The following is a 21,132-nucleotide window of genomic DNA, read 5'->3' on the forward strand; positions in this document are numbered from 1 at the left end:
AGTTTCAGGCTAAATGGTGCTTGCTTTGGGACAGAGACGCTAGCCAGGAGTAGCCACTCGGATAGCAGCTAGCTAGCTATGATGATCCAGGTGAAAAGGTTCAGAGCTTACGGTGGGGAAAAAGAGTCCGGTATGCTCTAGGTTGAATTGCACTGTTCAGATTGGCTGTAGTTGTCTGGGCTAAAGGTTAGCTGATGACCACTACTAGCTTGTTCCGGTTCTAAAGTAAATAAAATAGCAGATCCATACCATATTGGGTGAGGCGGGTTGCAGAGAGAATGTTGGTTGAGGTTTAATAAAAAAATATTAAAAAATATATGCGAAATATATGTGAAGAAAATGCAAAGAAAAAAGATATATACACGGGAAACAACAAGACGAAGACAGACGCCTGACTGCTACGCCATCTTGGATATGGATAAGGATGTGTTCATTTGCGATACCAGACTCAGAAATCGGTAATTAACTGCACCTCAGATTGCACCTCACAGAGTTCAAGTAACAGACACATCTTAACATCAACTGTTCAGAGGAGACTGTGTGAACCAGGCCTTCATTGTCGAATTGCTGCAAAGAAACCTCTACTAAGGGACACAAATAATAATAAGAGACTTGCTTGGACCAAGAAACATGAGCAATGGACATTAGACCAGTGGAAATCTGTCCTTTGATCTGATGAGTCCAAATTTGAGATTTTTTGGTTCCAACCACTGTATCTTTGAGAGACGCAGAGTAGGTAAATGGATGATCTCTGCATGTGTGGTTCCCAACATGAAGCATGGAGTAAGAGGTGTGATGGTGTGGTGGTGCTTTGCTGGTGACACTGTCTGTGATTTATTTAGAATTCAAGGCACACTTAACCAGCATAGCTACCACAGCATTCTGCAGCGATACGCCATCCCATCTGGTTTGCGCTTAGTGGGACTACCATATGTTTGTCAACAGGACAATGACCTAAAACACACCTCCAGGCTGTGTAAGGGCTATTTGACCAAGGAGAGTGATGGAGTGCTGCATCAGATGACTTGGTCTCCACAATCACCTGACGTCAACCCAATTGAGAGGATTTGGGATGAGTTGGACCAAAGAGTGAAGGAAAAGCAGCCAACAAGTGCTCAGCATATGTGGGAACTCCTTCAAGAAGGTTGGAAAAGCATTCCAGCTGACCAACTCATGAGGCTTGTAGAGAAAATGCAAACGGTGGCTACATTGAAGAATCTCCAATATAAAATATATTTGTATTTGTTTAACACTTTTTTGGTTACTACATGATTCCATATGTGTTATTTAATTGTTTTGATGTCTTCACTATTATTCGACAATGTAGAACATAGTAAAAATAAAGAAAATCCCTTGAATGAGGTGTGTCCAAACTTTTGACTGGTACTGTATGTGTTCCAGAGTAGCGAGACCCATGTTAGCAACTGTAATTGAGTACTGGCAGTGTCTGCTGTGGCAGGTGGGAAGGTGCAAGTTACCTGAAAAATATCTAATCTCTCAATGTTCATCTCAAAGTGTACCAAATTTGTGCATTTAGCTGCTGAAATTCCTTCCGTAGGAAAACGCCCCCATGACCCCCCTACTGGCTTTGGGTTAAGCCCTGAATGTCTTCAAATCCTAGAAATGGCCCTGATCAGTCACATTATGGAAATGAAGTGGCCAAGTGCCCGTTAAACCACAGTGCTGCGCGAGCAAATGAAGAGTTGAACTTTAAATCGGTTCAGTCGGTAGATGGCGGTAACCCAGGAAACCTGATCTGTCAGGTTCAACAGAAGTCTGTCTCAGTTTGCATCATTCGCAAATGAAGAAGCGGAGCGGAGCAGAGCAGTTGAAGGACATCAAATGAAACACGGGAGCGTACAGCGAGTCCTTTTGAGTTTTGCGCGAAGCCTGTCTTCCGTGCCAGGAGACAGTACGTTTTATTGAAAATCATGGAAGAAAAATCTAATTCGTTCTCCAGCAACAAAGAAGTGGAAAAGGCAGATGGTAATAATGTATTTCAGAGGCAAGACTCGATACAGAAGAAGAATATGGGGAGCCAGAACATGAAAGCAGGGGACCACGCGAACTCGGTGGGCTTCAAGGGTGACCAGGAGGAAGCCTTGGTCGGGTTCGACGATGTAGACGGGTCCGGGAACCGACACGGCTTTATACAGAGGCAATTTGGAGCGATGATGCAGCCTGGCGTCAATAAGTTCTCCCTGCGAATGTTTGGCAGTCAGAAAGCCGTTGAGAAAGAGCAAGAAAGGGTCCAAACTGCGGGATACTGGATCATTCACCCCTATAGCGATTTTAGGTAAGGAGTGGAAAGTCACCTTCTCATTTATTTTTTTTACCATGCCGTCCATTCATCCACACAGCCAGGTCCACAAGACACCACATCACTATGTCATCAGTGCGCGTAGGTTACGCCTCGTCCAATGTGTTGGCTAATCTTGCTTCGTTCTTGAGTCAATTATATAGGCGTTGATTGTTTTACCTATCAAATTGTGATCGTATTCATATTTTCCATTGCGGCAATTGTCATTATTCTAATATGGAAGACAGAAATAGATGAGTCCATGATATGTCCTTGGAAAGAGGATGGTGAATGTCACGAGTTGAATACACAAATACACGAATTGTTTTCCACATAACAGTAGTTTTTATTTCTGCATATGCGGATCTATAATGAGCCATGAAAGTAAGGTGGGAACATCAGGATTGTAAACATAGCCCATCCTGCAATGATGAAACGACAACGAGGATCCGTCAGGATAAGTGAGGATGGCCTCTGGATGGAAAATAGATATATGCGGTAAATTCTAGCGAGAAACGACAACAGAGAATAGGGAGAGAGAATAGATAAATAATTAAACATTGGTCATCCGCATAAAATAAAAAGAGGTTACAAGGGAAGGGATGAATTCAAACACCAGGCATTTGAACAGTTAAAGCGATCCCGCCTGCAAAACCGTGAATAATGGACAGATATTTAAAATGCACAACGCTTTGGCGTGCCATACACAGCCATCAAACATAAATCCACGTTGAACTGCACAAGAAATAACGCGATGGAATATGTATATTTGTTTTTAGGGATATATTAACCTATTACAACGAGATTCCTCTTATGATAAACTTAATTGCTTGCTTTGTTTTAGGTAATTCAATTGGATAGAGTTTGAGATAAGTGGTTAATGGGCTTGTGTAGGCATTGCGCCATAAATATTTGTATTGCTGAAAGTGTCATCCTCACGCACAGTGTCTCTCTGATTTCTTTGACTGCATAGAAACGACCTAATATTGCGCATTGACAGAAATAACAGAATGAGACAGATTGAATGCTGCAAAGTATTATTTGGGTGACTGTCAGTCAGTGGAATGTTTGTTTGAGAGAATGAAATAATCCTCACATCTCCTGACAAATTAAAATGATACACAGTCGAAGTTATCTCGAACATAATCTCATCAAATGGAAGCATTCATAGCCTGCCTCATCTGTTCAGTAACACCCCTGCTTTGCATTGTGTGTTGTATAAACATTGCAGTGGCATGTGAATATGGATGAATCTACACTCTGTCTAGACTACACTTCCTAAGCATTTGTTTTTGTTCACCTTTATTTAACCAGGTAGGCCAGTTGAGAACACGTTCTCATTTACAACTGCGACCTGGCCAAGATAAAGCAAAGCAGTGCGACAAAAACGACAACAGAGTTATACTGTCAATAATACAAAATAAAATAAAAATAGAATAATCTATGTACAGTGTGTGCAAATGTAGAAGAGTAGAGAGGTAGGCAATAAATAGGCCTTAGAGACAAAAATAATTACAATTTAGCAAATTATAACTAGAGTGATAGATGTGCAAGTATAGATACTGGGGTGCAAGAGGGTAAGTAATAATATGGGTATGAGGTAGTCGGGTGTGCTATTTACAGATTGTCTGTGTACAGGTGCAGTGATGTAAAGATGTAAAGATACAGTCCTGTTCAAAGTGAATGATGGCAGGCTTGTGTGGAAAATGGCTGGTTTGCATAAAGGTCTACTGTAGCTCTAGTTGGCTATGGTGCAACGGTCTGCGTAGACTTTGTTCCCGGACGAGACAAATCATTTTTTGAGTTTTTTTTCCTGCAGTGTCTATTAATTGTCCAAATGCTCGGCAGCTTTCCCACTCTATATTGCTACAGAATTTTCACAATTGCCTTAGTATACGTAAGAATTTATAAAAATGTGAAAATGACCATATCTAAGTGCTCGCTTGTCAATTTTTTATTTTTTAAGTGTCATGTTCTTCCTGGGGGTGTACATGAACAAATTTGAATAAGATTGCATGTTGCTAAAATGCTGTCAGTTCCACTTTAAATATTTGACATACTGGTCTTACACTGTTTAAGCTAGAAACGCTGTTCAAATGTTAAAATGTGTAGACTGGTCTGGATTAAGTTTCTTACATAGAAGTTTTTTTATATATTTTATACTTTTTTAAACTATTAAGCTTTTTGACCTTCTTTTTGTCCTCCATCCACTTTCATGGGATTGCTTCAGCATTCTAAATGTCCTATTGTTACTTTATCACTCCCAACATCAACATTATATTCTATTCACTGTAAACAATGTAACTTTGACACAAATCAGCTACTTTGACCATTTTCCCATCAACTTAGACAAAAACTTAGTGTATGAACTCTTCCTCTACTTCTTTGCTACTAAAAATATCTGAACCAAAATATCTTATAATGATCAAATGATGCAGGTCTTTTACTAACCGCATCAACACATTTTTTCCCAACCTTTTCCAAACAACTGAAAATTTGACAACTTTTGCAGCACTTTAGACAAAAACGTAGAGAGTATGACATCTTGGTCTACGTTTCTACTGTTCAAATCTGGAATCAGAAGATAATTATCTTCTTCCAATCAAAAGTTACAGCTGTTTGTTGGAGTTTAGAGTGATGAAAAGTAACTATATACATTTGCAAACTTTTGCATTAAATAACCCACCAACAGTAACTCTTGAACCGTTCAAGCTAGAGACACTTAACCAACTTTCTTTCACATGTTTCAGGCTATCCTATCCACTACCACAAACATACTTCTAATGAGCTGAAGCAAGTCACAAATGTTTTCTTCATGTATAATAACCATCTCATTTTATACCAATATTGTTTCCACCAAGATGATTGAATGGACACCTTGAATCCCTGTTTCAATTTCCACAAAGGGTCACCTCCCTCGTCACACGAAAGGGGTTCAGCAGTTCACTTTATGGCCTCGTTCATGATACCTTCCATTGGGCTCTACATCACAGAGAGTGATGTGTTATCTTGTCCCTGTGCCAATGTAAAGAGAGATTACAATTACCATGCTAGAGCAGAGCTGCATGGGCTTGTTGGCTCTTCCTTCTTGGTCCCATAGAATTGTATGGCTATTCTACACCAATGCTGTAGGCCTACTCTGTATTGCTGGATTCAATGCATAATAGTTCCGTATGGCTATTCTATACCGGGCTACACTGTTTAAAATAAGAGAGGTTTGTTGTTTTATAGCCTATATAATATTTTGGTTCTTTGGCCACATTCTAAGAACTGTTTATTTTGTTTATGTTACATCCAGGGCCATAAAATGATTTCCACAGCACAGACTTTTTCTGTATGGCTGTTCTTCACCTTCGCTGTACTCTGGCCTCAGTACATAACTCTAAGGCTATTGTACAACTGGCTTTGGTTCATGCTGCAGCGAGTGCTGCTGGTTTGGACATGCAAGGTGCTCTTGTTGTTTGGCTCAAATCCTCCTTTCTGTAAATGCTTCAACGTTTCAGGGACTTTGTCTTTGTTGACATTCAACTTCTCTGCTGTGTTCCCAGAATTACTGTACACTCTTAAAAAAAGGGTTCCAAAGGGTCCCCATAGGCTGTCCTATGGCTGTCCCCGTAGGAGAACCCTTTTTGGTTCCAGGTAGAACCCTTTTTGGTTCTAGGTACTCTTTTGGGTTCCATGTAAAACCCTCTGTGGAAAGGGTTTTAGATAGAAGCCAAAATGGTTCTACCTGGAACAGAATTTTTAATTTTTTTAATTTTTTTTATTTCACCTTTATTTAACCAGGTGAGCTAGTTCAGAACAAGTTCTCATTTACAACTGCGACATGGCCAAGATAAAGCAAAGCAGTGTGACACAAACAACAACACAGAGTTACACATGGAATAAACAAGCGTACAGTCAATAACACAATAGAAAAAAAAGAAAGTCTATATACAGTGTGTGCAAATGGCGTGAGGAGGTTTGGTAATAAATAGGGCATAGTAGCGAAGTAATTAAAATTTAGCAAATTAACACTGGAGTGATAGATGAGCAGGTGGTGATGTGCAAGTAGAAATACTGGTGTGCAAAAGAGCAGAAAAGTAAATAAAAACAATATGGGGATGAGGTAGGTAGATTGGGTGGGCTATTTACAGATGGGCTATGTACAGCTGCAGCGATGGGTTAGCTGTTCAGATAGCTGATGTTTAAAGTTAGTGAGGGAAATATAAGTCTCCAGCTTCAGCAATTTTTGCAATTCGTTCCAGTCATTGGCAGCAGAGAACTGAATATGTGGACAACTACAAATACCTAGGTGTCTGGCTAGACTGTGTGCTCTAAGGCCAGCCGACTAGAGCATACAGGTCACCGTGGTGGGTGGTACAAGGGGCTTTGGTGACAAAACGGATGGCACTGTGATTGACTGCATCCAGTTTGCTGGGTAGAGTATTTGAAGCTATTTTGTAAATGACATCGCCGAAGTCGAGGATCGGAAGGATAGTCAGTTTTACGAGGCTATGTTTGGCGGCATGAGTGAAGGAGGCTTTGTTGAGAAATAGGAAGCCCATTCTAGATTTCATTTTGGATTGGAGTTTTTTAATATGAGTCTGGAAGGAGAGTTTACAGTCTAGCCAGACATCTAGGTATTTGTAGTTGTCCACATATTGTCCACATATTGTCCACATATAGTTGTTCACATAAGTCAGAACCGTCCAGAGTAGTGATGCTAGTCAGGTGGGTGGGTGCGGGCAGCAAACGGTTGAAAAGCATGCATTTGGTTTTACTAGCGTTTAAGAGCAGTTGGAGGCCACAGAAGGATTGTTGTATGGCATTGAAGCTCATTTGGAGGTTAGTTAACACAGTGTCCAAAGAAGGGTCAGATGTATACAGAAAGGGTTCAACCTAGAACCACAAAGGGTTCTTCAAAGGGTTCTCCTATGGGGACAGCCGAATATCCCTTTTAGGTTGTAGCACCATGGCTGTTACATAATTTAGAAATTTCATCGGATGGACTTCCTAATACCACTGTAAATGGGTTTCCAAAGGTTTTTATTATTGAAAACAACTAATTGAATGTTGTATTTAGTTAATTTATAAAGCTTTGACAAATAGAAAATACAAAAATGAGCACCATGTGCTTAAAACATTGTTGTTGCAGTCATATTTGGTTGATGCTATCACCTTTCTGGCATTGAAATACAAAGGAGCAACTATGTGACTATATAACAACAGTTCATCCATGAATGACAGACCTCACCATTCATGGGTGCTTTGTATGGTTTCAAAAAGCTTCTGCAACTCAGTCTTCTAACATATTCTTATTACAGAGGCTGCTTAAAGTTTAATGGCTGGTTAGTAATATTAATTATTTATAGATTTCAGAAAGGGTTCGTGCTTGGCCTGGTTTAGCCTAGGCCTTTTGGAGAAGAAGCTTTTGTCTTCCATGAAACTCTTTATTTCTTGGGGCTCTTTTAGCATGACCATGATCAGATAGTATGACATTGCTGCATGGCCCTCTTGTAGTATCAGTTGATATTTACCAAAATATGAGGGACATTGAATGAAAGACAATATTACTTTGTTATAAGTTAAATCATCATTAATTGCATACTGTAAGTCTCAAAACAGCATTTACAGTGCTAGTTTAGTGCTTGTGTAACATCACTGCAGTACCTTTGTTGAAGACGCTTGAAATAGGTCATAATCACAATATTTGATCAAATTAAAATGTGAAATTCCAATATGATGAGCACAGCAGAATGTAATCAAACCCAAATGTCTTCAGATTCCAACAACAACACCAAAACAAACCTCTTTTTAGAGACTTGCGACTATGTTGTGCATTATTGATTTTGAAGTGGTTGTGTCTAGCTTCTCTTTTTTTCTCTTCAGATCAAAGAGGTGTTCTAACAGTTTAACGAAGGACATTGTGAAGAAAAGTATATTTTTTTCAAATCTATGGATCCATCAGAAATGGCACCTTAGCAATCAATATACAATATAGTGCACTACTTTTGATCATAGCCCTTATGGGTTCCCTCTTCAAAAGTAGTGCACTGTATAGTAAATAGGGTGCCATTTCAGACGCACCCAGTATCTCACTTTTTACCAAATCCATGCCCTCTGGTGCTCCCTAATTAGCAGTGCTGCTCTCTGCTCTGTTTTATACCTACATTTTCTACAGTACAATACAGAGCAATGCCCTCAATTCCACAGTCGCTGCACAGTCATTGGATTCAATGTAGAACAAAACACTAGATGTCTTCACGAGTCTAGTTGGACCCGATATACCCGAGATCCCAATCAGGCCCAATCGGCTGCAGGTCTGAAATTCGAACTTGTCCCTCGGGTCCGGTCTTGTTTGATTGTCAACGACAGTAACTACAGCTCAGAGTATGCGAATGGACCCGACCACGGCTTTGCGTAGTCTACAACAGTGGTTCCGAAACTTTTTATACTCCGTATCCCTTCAAACATTCAACCTCCAGCTCCGTACCCCCTCTAGCACCAGGGTCAGCGCACTCTCAAATGTTTTTTTTTTCCATAAATGTAAGCCTGCCACACACACACACTATACAATACATTTACTAAACATAAGAATGAATGTGAGTTTTTGTCACAACTCGGCTCGTGGAACTGACAAAGAGCTCTTATAGGACCAGGGCACAAATAATAATATAATAATCAATCATTTTGCTCTTTACTTAGCCATCTTACACATAAAGCCTTATTTGTTCATCAAAAATTTTGAATAACTCACCACAGGTTAATGAGAAGGGTGTGCTTGAAAGGATGCACATAACTCTGCAATGTTGGGTTGTATTGGAGAGTGTCAGTCTTAAATCATTTTCCACACACAGTCTGTGCCTGTATATAGTTTTCATGCTAGTGAGGCCCGAGAATTCACTCTCATATAGGTACTTGGTTGCAAAGAGCATCAGTGTCTTAACCATGCGATTTTCCAAGACAGGATACTCTGAGCGCAGCGCTATCCAGAAATCTGGCAGTGGCTTCTGATTAAATTAAATTTTCACAGAACAGCTCGTTGCAATTTCGATGAGGCTCTCTGGTTCAGATATCGGTAAGTGGACTGGAGGCAGGGCATAAAAGGGATAACGAATCCAGTTGTTTGTGTCGTCCATTTTGGGAAAGTACCTGCGTAATTGCGCAGCCAGCTCACTCAGGTGCTTCGCTATATCACATTTGACATTGTCCATAAGCTTGAGTTCATTTGCACACAAAAAAACATACAATGATGAAAGGACGTGTGTGTTGTTCTTGTTAATGCAGACAGAGAAGAGCTCCAACTTCTTAATCATAGCCTCAATGTTGTCCTGCACATTGAATATAGTTGCGGAGAGTCCCTGTAATCCTAGATTCAGATCATTCAGGTGAGAAAAAACATCACCCAGACAGGCCAGTCGTGTGAAAACTTTAAGCTCGGCTTTAAGCTTGTCTATCAATAAAAAAAATTGCGTCAATACTTTGCCCCTTGATAACCAGCACACTTCTGTATTTTGTAAAAGCGTTACATGGTCGCTGCCCATATCATTGCATAATGCAGAAAATACGCGAGAGTTCAGGGGCCTTGCTTTAACAAAGATAACCATTTTCACTGTAGTGTCCAAAACGTCTTTCAAGCTGTCAGGCATTCTCTTGGCAGCAAGAGTCTCTTGGTGGATGCTGCAGTGTACCCAAGTGGCGTCGGGAGAAACTGCTTGCATGTGCGTTAGCACTCCACTATCTCCTGCCATGTCACTGATGCGTCGTGAAACAGTGTTGTTTGATGAAGCCATTGGTTGGTATAGTTTTTGTTGGCCTTTTCCCGTAGCATTGTCCCAGACATTTCTGCGTCAGCAGGAAGAATGAAGTCCTCCACAATAGTATGGGGCTTGCCTGTCCTAGCCACTCGGTAGCTCACCATATAAGATGCTTCTAGCCCCTTCTTATTAATGGTATCTGTTGTCTTACTACTCAAAAGTCGTCTTAAATCTCACTCAAAAAACTCCTGTGGCTTATTTTTGAAATTGGCATGTTTCGTTTGTAAATATCTGCGCAAGAGTAAAGGTTTCACCCACGAGAGAGTAGCGGTTAATGTGATTGGATGTTAACTCATGCCATAAAGGCTCTGTCTAGGGATGATGTGTGGGTTTATGCATAAAGGCATATCATATTCACACACCCACGCCTGGGTCCTTTGGTGCAAACTGATGCAATCCTCTTTGTGTAAATAATACAGCCATATTATCCAGGGATTTTTTTGTGTCTCTGTGGCTCAGTTGATAAGAGCATTGAACATGGTGTTTGTAATGCCAAGGTTGTGTGTTGTATTCCTGCTGGGATCATATACAGTATACTAATAATATAAGTATTTACTGCACTGTAAGTCACTTTGGATAGAAGTGTCTGCTAAATGGAATGCATTAAGATGGCGCCGAAGAGGATGGCTGACGTTTTACATGCTCCTAACCAGCTCTGCAAATTTGTATGTTTTTATTTGCATTGTTTGTAGCTTATTTTTTTTACTTATTTTGTACATATTGTTGCTGCTACCGAAAATTACTTCTGGACATCAGAACAGCGATTACTCACCACGAACTGGATGCTTTTTCCTTTAACCTCTCTGGGCTAGGTGGGACGAATTCGTCCCACCTACGTAACAGCCAGTTGAATCCTGTGGCGCGATTTTCAAAACGTTTGAAATGCTATTACTTCAATTTCTCAAACATATGACTATTTTACAGCTATTTAAAGACAAGACTCTCGTTAATCTAACCACACTGTCCGATTTCAAAAAGGCTTTACAACGAAAGCAAAACATTAGATTATGTCAGCAGACTACCCAGCCAGAAATAATCAGACACCCATTTTTCAAGCTAGCATATAATGTCACAAAAACCCAGAAGACAGCTAAATGCAGCACTAACCTTTGATGATCTTCATCAAATGACAACCCTAGGACATTATGTTAAACAATACATGCATGTTTTGTTCAATCAAGTTCATATTTATATCAAAAACCAGCTTTTTACATTAGCATGTGACGTTCAGAACTAGCATACCCCCCGCAAACTTCCGGGGAATTCGCTAACAATTTACTAAATTACTCACGATTATAACGTTCACAAAAAGCATAACAATTATTTTAAGAATTATAGATACAGAACTCCTCTATGCACTCGATATGTCCGATTTTAAAATAGCTTTTCGGATGAAGCACATTTTGCAATATTCTAAGTACATAGCCCGGCATCACAGGGCTAGCTATTTAGACACCCAGCAAGTTTAGCATTCACCATAATCAGATTTACTATAAGAAAAATGGTCTTACCTTTCCTGTTCTTCGTCAGAATGCACTCCCAGGACTTCTACTTCAATACCAAATGTTGGTTTGGTCCCAAATAATCCATCGTTATATCCGAATAGCGTCGTTTTGTCCGTGCGTTCCAGAAACTATCCGAAATGGTAAATAACGGTCGTGCGCATGGCGCATTTCGTGACAAAAAATGTCTAAATATTCCTTTACCGTACTTCGAAGCATGTCAACCGCTGTTTAAAATCCATTTTTATGCCATTTTTCTCGTAGAAAAGCGATAATATTCCGACCGGGAATCTCCTTTTCGGCAAACAGAGGAAAAAATCCCAAAGGCGGGGGCGGTCGGGGTCACGCGCATAAGCCAATGTCCCTTGATCGGCCACTTGAGAAAGGCGATAATGTGTTTCAGCCTGGGGCTGGAATGACGACATTCTGTTTTTTCCCGGGCTCTGAGAGCCTATGGAAGACGTGGGAAGTGTCACGTTAGAGCAGAGATCCTTAGTAAATGATAGAGATGGAAAAGAAGTTCAAGAAATGGTCAGACAGGCCACTTCCTGTAAAGGAATCTCTCAGGTTTTGACCTGCCATTTGAGTTCTGTTATACTCACAGACACCATTCAAACAGTTTTAGAAACTTTAGGGTGTTTTCTATCCATATATAATAAGTATATGCATATTCTAGTTACTGGGTAGGATTAGTAACCAGATTAAATCGGGTACGTTTTTTATCCAGCCATGAAAATACTGCCCCCTAGCCCCAACAGGTTAACAATTCCGACGAGAAGGATATACTGCTTTCCCGGAAACAGGCCAAAATCCCCATAATTTGCGTGAAGAAAAGACAGAGGAAAAGAGGGCACAGATTGGGCTGCCTTCTGAGAATCCGTAGGGGAGAGAGTAAACTCCCACTGCCATCCGTTATACTTGCTAACATGCAATCATTGGAAAATAAAATTGATGACCTACGATTATCTTACCAACGGGACATTAAAATCTGTAGTATCTTCTGTTTCACCGATAATATAGAGCTGGCGGGATTTTCCACGGACCTGCAGAACAGAGGAGCTACGTCTGGTAAGACGAGGAGTGGGGGTTTGTGTCTTTTTGTCAATAACAGCTGGTGCGCAATGTCTAATATTAAAGAAGTATCTAGGTATAGCTCGCCTGAGGTAGAGTACCTTATGATAAGCTGTAGACCACACTATCTACCAAGAAGGTTCTCATATATATTATTTGTAGCGTCTATTTACCACCACAGACCGACGCTGGCACTAAGACCGCACTCAACCAACTCTATAAGGCCATAAGCAAACAAGAAAATGCTCATCCAGAATTGGCGCTACTAGTGGCCAGGGACTTTAATGCAGGCAAACTTAAATCAGTTTTAGCAAATTTTTACTAGAGTGTGCAACCAGTTGAAAAAAAACTCTAGACCACCTTTACTCCACACACAGAGATGCATACGAAGCTCTCCGCTGCCCTGCATTTGGTAAATCTGACCATAATTCTATCCTCCTGATTCCTGTGCAACCAGATGAAAAACAACTCTAGACCACCTTTACTCCACACACAGAGACGCATACAAAGCTCTCCGCTGCCCTGCATTTGGTAAATCTGACCATAATTCTATCCTCCTGATTCCTGCTTACAACATTTGACATCTACATTTTAGTAATTTAGGAGACACTCTTATCCAGAGCAACTTACAGTAGTGAATGCATACATTTCATGCATATTTTTTTATTTTGTTTGTACTGGACCCCCATGGGAATTGAACCCACAACCCTGGCGTTGCAAACACCATGCTCTACCAACTGAGCCACAGGGAAGGCCAACTGAGCCACAAGCAAAAACTAAAGCAGAAAGTAGCACTCATTACAGAAGTGGTCAGATGACTCGGATGCTACGCTACAAGACTGTTTCACTAGCACAGACTGGAATATGTTCCGGTATTCATCTAATGGCATTGAGAAGTATAACACCTCAGTCATCGGTTTCATCAATAAGTCCATCGACGACGTCGTCCCCACAGTGACCGTACGTACATATCCCAACCAGAAGCCATGGATTACAGGCAAATTCCACATCGAGCTAAAGGCTAGAGCTGCCGCTTCAAGGAGCGGAACTCTAATCCGGACGCTTATAAAAAATCCCGCTATGCCCTCAGACGAACCATCAAACAAGCAAAGCGTTAATACAGGATTAAGAATGAATCCTCCGACACTGGCTCTGATGCTCGTTGGATGTGGCAGGGCTTGAAAACTATTACAGACTACAATGGGAAACCCAGACGCAAGCTGACCAGTGACGCAAGCCTACCAGACGAGCAAAATGCCTTTTATGCTCGCTTCGAGGCAAGCAAAACTGAAGCGTGTACGAGAGCACCAGCTGTTCTGGATGACTGTGTGTTAATGCTCTCGGTAGCTGATGTGAGCAAGACCTTTTAAACAGGTCAACATTCACAAAGCCGCGGATCCAGACAGATTACCAGGACGTGTACTCAAAGCACGGACCAACTGGCAAGTGTCTTCACTGACATTTTCAACCTCTCCCTGACCGAGTCTGTAATACCTACATGTTTCAAGCAGACCACCATAGTCCTTGTGCCCAAGGAAGCGAAGGTAACCTGCCTAAATGATTTCCGCCCTAGAGCACTCATGTTGGTAGCCATGAAGTGCTTTGAAAGGCTGGTCATGGCTCACATCAACAGCATCCTACCGGATAGCCTAGACCCACTCCAATTCGCATACCATCCCAACAGATCCACAGATGACGCAATCTGAATCACACTCCACACTGCCCTTTCCCATCTGGACAAAAAGAACATCTACAGTTGAAGTCGGAAGTTTACATACACCTTAGACAAACACATTTAAACTCAGTTAATTCCTGACATTTAATCAGAGTAAAAATTCCCTGCATTAGGTCAGTTAGGATCAAAACTTTGTTTTAAGAATGTGAAATGTCAGAATAATAGCAGAGAGAGTGATTTATTTCAGCTTTTATTTCTTTCATCACATTCCCAGTGGGTCAGAAGTTTACATACACTCAATTAGTATTTGGTAGCATTGCCTTTAAATTGTTTAACTTGGGTCAAACGTTTCGGGTAGCCTTCCACAAGCTTTGTTGTCCTTAATAAGCCATTTTGCCACAACTTTGGAAGTGTGCTTGGGGTCAATGTCCATTTGGAAGACCCATTTGCGACCAAGATTTAACTTCCTGACTGATGTATTGAGAAGTTGCTTCAATATATCCACATAATTCTCCTTCCACGTGATGCCATCTATTTTGTGAAGTGCACCAGTCCCTCCTGCAGCAAAGCACCCCCACAACATGATGCTGCCACCCCCGTGCTTCACTGTTGGGATGGTGTTCTTCGGCTTGCAAGCATCCCCTGTCATGTCCTGACCATAGTAAGTTGTTATTTTCTATGGTAGAGTAGGTCAGGGCGTGACAGGGGGGTGTTTGTCCGTTTTTGTATTTCTATGTTTAGTTTCTAGTTTTGTATTTCTAGGGTGGGTTTTGTTTGGCATGACCTCCAATTAGAGGCAGCCAGTTGTCTTTGTCTCTAATTGGAGGCCATATTTAAGTTGATGTTTGTCCCACTTGTGTTTTGTGGGTGATTATATTTTGTGAGTGTGTTTATTCCTGCTGCGTCACGGTTTGTTGTTTTGTTCCTCCAGTTTGTCTTGTATCGCATTAAGTTTCACTGTCCAATGAATATGTGGAACGAAACCGACGCTGCATTTTGGTCTGATCATTCTGACAGCCGTGACATCCCCCTTTTTCTTCCAAACATAACGATGGTCATTGTGGCCAAACAGTTCTATTTTTGTTTCATCAGACCAGAGGACATTTCTCCAAAAAGTCCGATCTTTGTCCCCATGTGCAGTTGCAAACCGTAGTCTGGCTTTTTTTATGGCGGTTTTGGAGCAGTGGCTTCTTCCTTGCTGTGCGGCCTTTCAGGTTATGTCGATATAGGACTCGTTTTACTGTGGATATAGATACTTTTTGATACTTTTGTACCTATTTCCTCCAGCATCTTCACAAGGTCCTTTGCTGTTGTTCTGGGTTTGATTTGCACTTTTCACCCCAAAGTATGTTCATCTTTAGGAGACAGAATGCATATCCTTCCTGAGTGGTATGACGGTCCCATGGTGTTTATACTTGCGTACTATTGTTTGTACAGATGAACGTGGTACCATCAGGCGTTTGGAAATTGCTCCCAAGGATGAACCAGACTTGTGGAGCTCTATAATTATTTTTCTGAGGTCAATGATTTCTTTTGATTTTCCCATTATGTCAAGCAAAGAGGCACTGAGTTTGAAGGTAGGCCTTGAAATACGTCCACAGGTACACCTCCAATTGTCTCAACTGATGTCAATTAGCCTATCAGAAACTTCTAAATCCATGAGATAATTTTCTGGAATTTTCCAAGCTGTTTAAAGGCACAGTCAACTGAGTGTATGTAAACTTCTGACCCACTGGAATTGTGATACAGTGAATTATAAGTGAAATAATCTGTCTGTAAACAACTGTTGGAAAAATTACTTGTGTCATGCACAAAATAGATGTCCGAACCGACTTGCCAAAAATACAGTTTGTTAACAAGAAAATTGTGGAGTGGTTGAAAAGTGAGTTTTAATGACTCCAACCTGAGTGTATATAAACTTCCGACTTCAACTGTATGTGAGAATGCTGTTCATTGACTACAGCTCAGCGTTCAACACCATAGTGCCCACGAATCTCATCACTAAGCTAAGGACACTGGGACTTAACACCTCCCTCTGCAACTGGATCCTGGACTTCCTGACGGGCCGCCCCCAGGTGGTAAGGGTAGGCAACAACACGTCTGCCACGCTGACCCTCAACACTGGGGCCCCACAGGGTGTTTAGTTAGTCCCCTCCTGTACTCCCTGTTCACCCACGATTGCATGGCCAAACACGACTCCAACACCATCATCTGACCATAAGGCGCTACAGAGGGTAGTACGATGGGCCAAGCTTCCTGCCATCCATTACCTATATAGTAGGCGGTGTCAAAGGAAATCCCATAAAATTGTCAGATACTTTAGTCACCCAAGTCATAGACTGTTTTTTTCTGCTACCACACGGCAAGCGGTACCGGAACGTCAAGTCTAGGACCAAAAGGCTCCTTAACAGCTTCTACCCCCAAGCCATAAGACTGCTGAACAATTAATTAAATGGCCACAGGACTATTTACATTGACCCCCCCCCCCCCCCCATTTGTTTTGTACACTGCTGCTACTCGCTGTTTATTGTCTATGCATAGTCACTTCACCCTTACCTACATGTACAAATTACCTCAACTTACCTGTACCCCCGCACACAATTTTTTACTTTAGTTTATTTGGTAAATATTTTCTTAACTCTTCTTGAACTGCACTGTTGGTTAAGGGCTTGTAAGTAAACATTTCACGGTAAGGTCTACATGCATGGCGCATGTGACAAATAAAGATTTGATTTGATTAATGTTCTGCCATGCTGTCTGTTTGTTCTAGGTTTGATTCTTTGTATGTGTACCTTTCATATGTAAAGACATATTTTGCCATGTTATGTGTCTATTCTAGATACTGAAACCATAGTTTTTTTACACATTCTCTGTTTGTTGTAGGTTCTATTGGTACAATCCCCTCTATGTGTACTGTACTTAAAGCCATATTATTTGATCACCCATTTCTGTCTTTTCTAGGTTCTACTGGGACTTGGTAATGCTCGTCATGATGATGGGGAACCTGATCATCATTCCTGTAGGAATAACCTTCTTCTCAGAGCAGACCACCACCACCTGGCTAATATTCAACGTAGCATCAGACACCATCTTCCTCGTGGATCTGGTCATGAACTTTCGCACTGGAGTCGTCAACGAGGAGAGTTCCGAGATCATCCTGGACCCCAAGGTCATCAAGATGAACTACCTGAAGACCTGGTTTGTGGTCGACTTCCTCTCGTCCATACCAGTGGATTATATATTTCTAATAGTGGAAAAGGGGTTTGACTCAGAGGTGTACAAGACGGCGAGGGCGCTGAGGATCGTGAGGTTTACTAAGATTCTGTCTCTTCTGAGGCTGCTGAGACTTTCCCGACTCATCAGATACATACATCAGTGGGAAGAGGTAAGATATATGTGGTGATAGAGTGTGGTGTGTGTGTGTGTGTGTGTAAGAGGCTGAATGCCACAGCTCTGACTTCTGACATTTATGTGAATGTGAGGATGAATGCAAGTCATTCTTAGACATCGGAGTTTAGATATGGAGTAATGAAGTTTAAATATAGGGAGGTAAAGAGAGAGAAAGAGAAGAGAGATATAGGGGTACAGAGAGAGAGGGAGAGGGAAAAAAGAGAAGGAGAGAGAGGAGAAAGAGAGATTACCCTCCTATGGTGTCATTTCACTCCTCTGTGAGTCACTCATTCCATTTACCCAGCTGGCATTGCTCTCCCTTTCATACCTTTATTTCACTGATTGATCAATTGATCAACATGAATGTGCAAAATGTTAACTTGCCAGAAATCAGATCTGATTTGATGCTCCAATAGTGAAGTTTGAAAAAGCCAGAGATTCTATGGGAATAGGCTTTGTTATGCTTTATGTACAGACATTATTGCATTTCAAACATCTCTTGCACCATGGACAATTATCAATGATTCCTGTGTTTACTACAGAAATAGTCAAACTATTGTCATTACATTGGATAACAAATGTTGCCTAATGTTGCGTTTAATTACATTTGCCGTTGCATTGGATCCTAGATTTAATGTTGTATTAGATGGAGATAAGATTTAATCAGACTACTTGATTGAATATTTTGTCTGTCAAGACAAAGGCTGAGCTTGACAGAACAATCTAATATTACTTGATTCTGCATGCTGAATTGATGATTTCATTTATAGAATCTAATGCTCCTGTAGCTCCTGCTGCTCTGCATCTCCCTATGTGTCACTCAGTTTTCCTCTGCAGTCTACATTTGCATTTTGGTAAATTAGTAGATGCTCTTATCCAGAGCCACTTACAGAATTGAGTGCATACATTTTCATATTTTTTTCATACAGGTCCCCTGTGGGAAGCTATCCCACAACCCTGGTGTTGCAAGGGCCATGCTCTACCAACTGAGCCACACGGGACCCCTCTTCCTGTTTTCCTCGCAGCTGTTTACTCCACAATGACAGAACTATCCTTCCCTTCACAATGAAGAGTTGAATACTCATAACACGATCATTTTGTTACAGTAAGGTACAGCTGCTCTCATGCCCCCACTGTACAACTTTCCCCTATAACCAGAGTTCCCAGCATAATGCTGTAATTTTAAAGCACTATTTTCCTTACTGTAAAACATATTACAGCATCTCCACTGTAAATTTACAGGGATTATGTAATGTTTTACAGTAAGGAAAATAGTACTGTGAAATACACTATGTATAATCAAAGTTATGTGGACACCCCTTCAAATTAGTGGATTTGGCTATTTCAGCCCCACCCGTTGCTGACAGGTGTATAAAATCGAGCACACAGCCATGCAATCTCCATATGAAAACATTGGCAGTAGAATGGCCCGTACTTAAGAGCTCAGTGACTTTCAATATGGCACCGTCATAGGATGCCACCTTTCCATTAAGTCACTTTTCTGCCCTGCTAGAGCTTCCCCGGTCAACTGTAAGCGCTTTTATTGTGAAGTGGAAACGTCTAGGAGCAACAGCGGCTTAGCCGCGAAGTGGTAGGCCACACATGCACACAGAACGTGACCGTGTAGCGTGTAAAAATTGTCTGTCCTCGGTTGCAGCACTCACTCCGAGTTCCAAACTGCCTCTGGAAGCAACGTCAGCACAAGAACTGTTTGTCGGGTGCTTCATGAAATGGTTTTCCATGGCCAAGGTGCCACACTCAAGTCTAAGATCACCATGCACAATGCCAATCGTCGGCTGGAGTGGTGCAAAGCTCGCCGCCATTGGACTCTGGAGCAGTGGTAACACGTTCGTTCTCTGGAGTGATAAATTACGCTTCAGCATCTGAGTTAGGCAGATCCCAAGAAAACGCTACGTGCCCGAATGCACTGTGCCAACTGTAAAGTTTGGTGGAGAAGGAATAATGGTCTGGGGCTGTTTTTTATGGTTTGGGCTAGACCTATGTCATGACGTTGGCCTCTTTGAGTACAGGGAGGACAGTTGACCCCCTCCCCCCCTTTGCACCATCCCCCAACCTACCTTCCCCCACCCAGTCCCTGTGTGAAGGAGTGGTAAAATTCCAGGAGAGTCTCTGGCCACATGGCCCATAGAGAGACACAGGAAATTCTTCCAACTCACAGAATTGGGGAGCCAAGCGACATTTGTGTTCTGGAGAAGGTATGGAAGATTGGTGAAGAATCCAGCTACGAACTGGTCCGCTTGGTACAATTTTGTGATACTCAGAAGAGACAATATAGCCATATTACCATAAAACTGTTTATATAATAGCCTCAGCTTGAGACTTGCATCCACATGGTTGTATAAAATGTATTAATAAGGATAAAGCTATTTGTAATACATTGAGATGCTATGTACTGATGTTAATGTGATAGAATTGGATTTCTGTACCAAGCTTAACTCAGTCATCGGCACGCCCCCCAGGGACACAGACAGGACCAGGCGTCATTTGACAAGCCTGTTCTAGGGTCACCTATAAAACACACCCTGATTTACATTTCTTTAGACCAGGCCTCCACTCCATTGCGAGAAGGGGGCCAATAGGTTTGACCATCCAAGTACTCTACTGAAAGTGAACTATACCATGTGGTTAACTTTTAGACTATTGATACTGACAGAATAAGAACAAGTCTTTGATATTAATTATTAGTCTGCAGCTAAGTAAATTATATCATTGAACGCGAAGACCAACGAAGCATCGATTCTAGAAAGACATTAACCTGTTGGGTCTAGGGGGCAGCATTTGCACGTCTGGATAAAAAAAATGTACCCGATTTAATCTGGTTACTAATCCTACCCAGTAACTAGAATATGCATATACTTATTATATATGGATAGAAAACACTCTAAAGTTTCCAAAACTGTTTGAATGGTGTCTGTGAGTATAACAGAACTCATTTGGCAGGCAAAACCCTGAGACATTTTCTGACAGGAAGTGGATACCTGATGTGTTGTATTGACTTTAAACCTATCCCATTGAAAAACACAGGGGTTTAGGAATATTTTGGCACTTCCTATTGCTTCCACTAGATGTCACCAGCCTTTACAAAGTGTTTTGAGTCTTCTGGAGGGAGATCTGACCGAACAAGAGCCATGGAACGATGATGGCCCATTAGACACCTTGCGCGCGAGTTCATGTTGGGTACCCTCGTTCCAATACGTTATAAAAGAGTATGCATTCGTCCACCTTGAATATTATTCATGTTCTGGTTAAAAAAGGCCCTAATGATTTATGCTATACAACGTTTGACATGTTTGAACGAACGGAAATATATTTTTTCCCCTCGTTCATGACGAGAAGTCCGGCTGGCTTACATCATGTGCTAACGAGACGGAGATT

General features: G+C 41.4%; 1 protein-coding gene across 1 annotated transcript; it reads left to right on the forward strand.

Moving 5' to 3' along the window:
- The first annotated feature begins 1,775 nt into the window (after positions 1–1,775).
- On the forward strand, positions 1,776–20,882 carry LOC106560737 (potassium/sodium hyperpolarization-activated cyclic nucleotide-gated channel 1-like). Its single transcript, XM_014123925.3, has 3 exons — positions 1,776–2,296; positions 17,308–17,731; positions 18,666–20,882. The coding sequence occupies exons 1-3, from the start codon at positions 1,932–1,934 to the stop codon at positions 18,777–18,779; spliced, it is 903 nt and encodes a 300-aa protein (XP_013979400.1). The 5' UTR covers positions 1,776–1,931; the 3' UTR covers positions 18,780–20,882.
- Positions 20,883–21,132: the final 250 nt, after the last annotated feature.

This window comes from Salmo salar, chromosome 01 (genome assembly GCF_965601325.2).
Source record: "Salmo salar chromosome 01, fSalSal1, whole genome shotgun sequence".
NCBI classification, from domain to species: Eukaryota; Metazoa; Chordata; class Actinopteri; order Salmoniformes; family Salmonidae; genus Salmo; species Salmo salar.

Coding starts and splice junctions, on each gene's coding strand:
- LOC106560737 (XM_014123925.3), top strand. CDS start 1,932: ATGGAAGAAAAATCTAATTCGTTCTCCAGCAACAAAGAAGTGGAAAAG. Junction 2,297..17,307: donor CACCCCTATAGCGATTTTAG/GTAAGGAGTGGA, acceptor TGTCTTTTCTAG/GTTCTACTGGGACTTGGTAA. Junction 17,732..18,665: donor ACATACATCAGTGGGAAGAG/GTAAGATATATG, acceptor TTTTTCATACAG/GTCCCCTGTGGGAAGCTATC.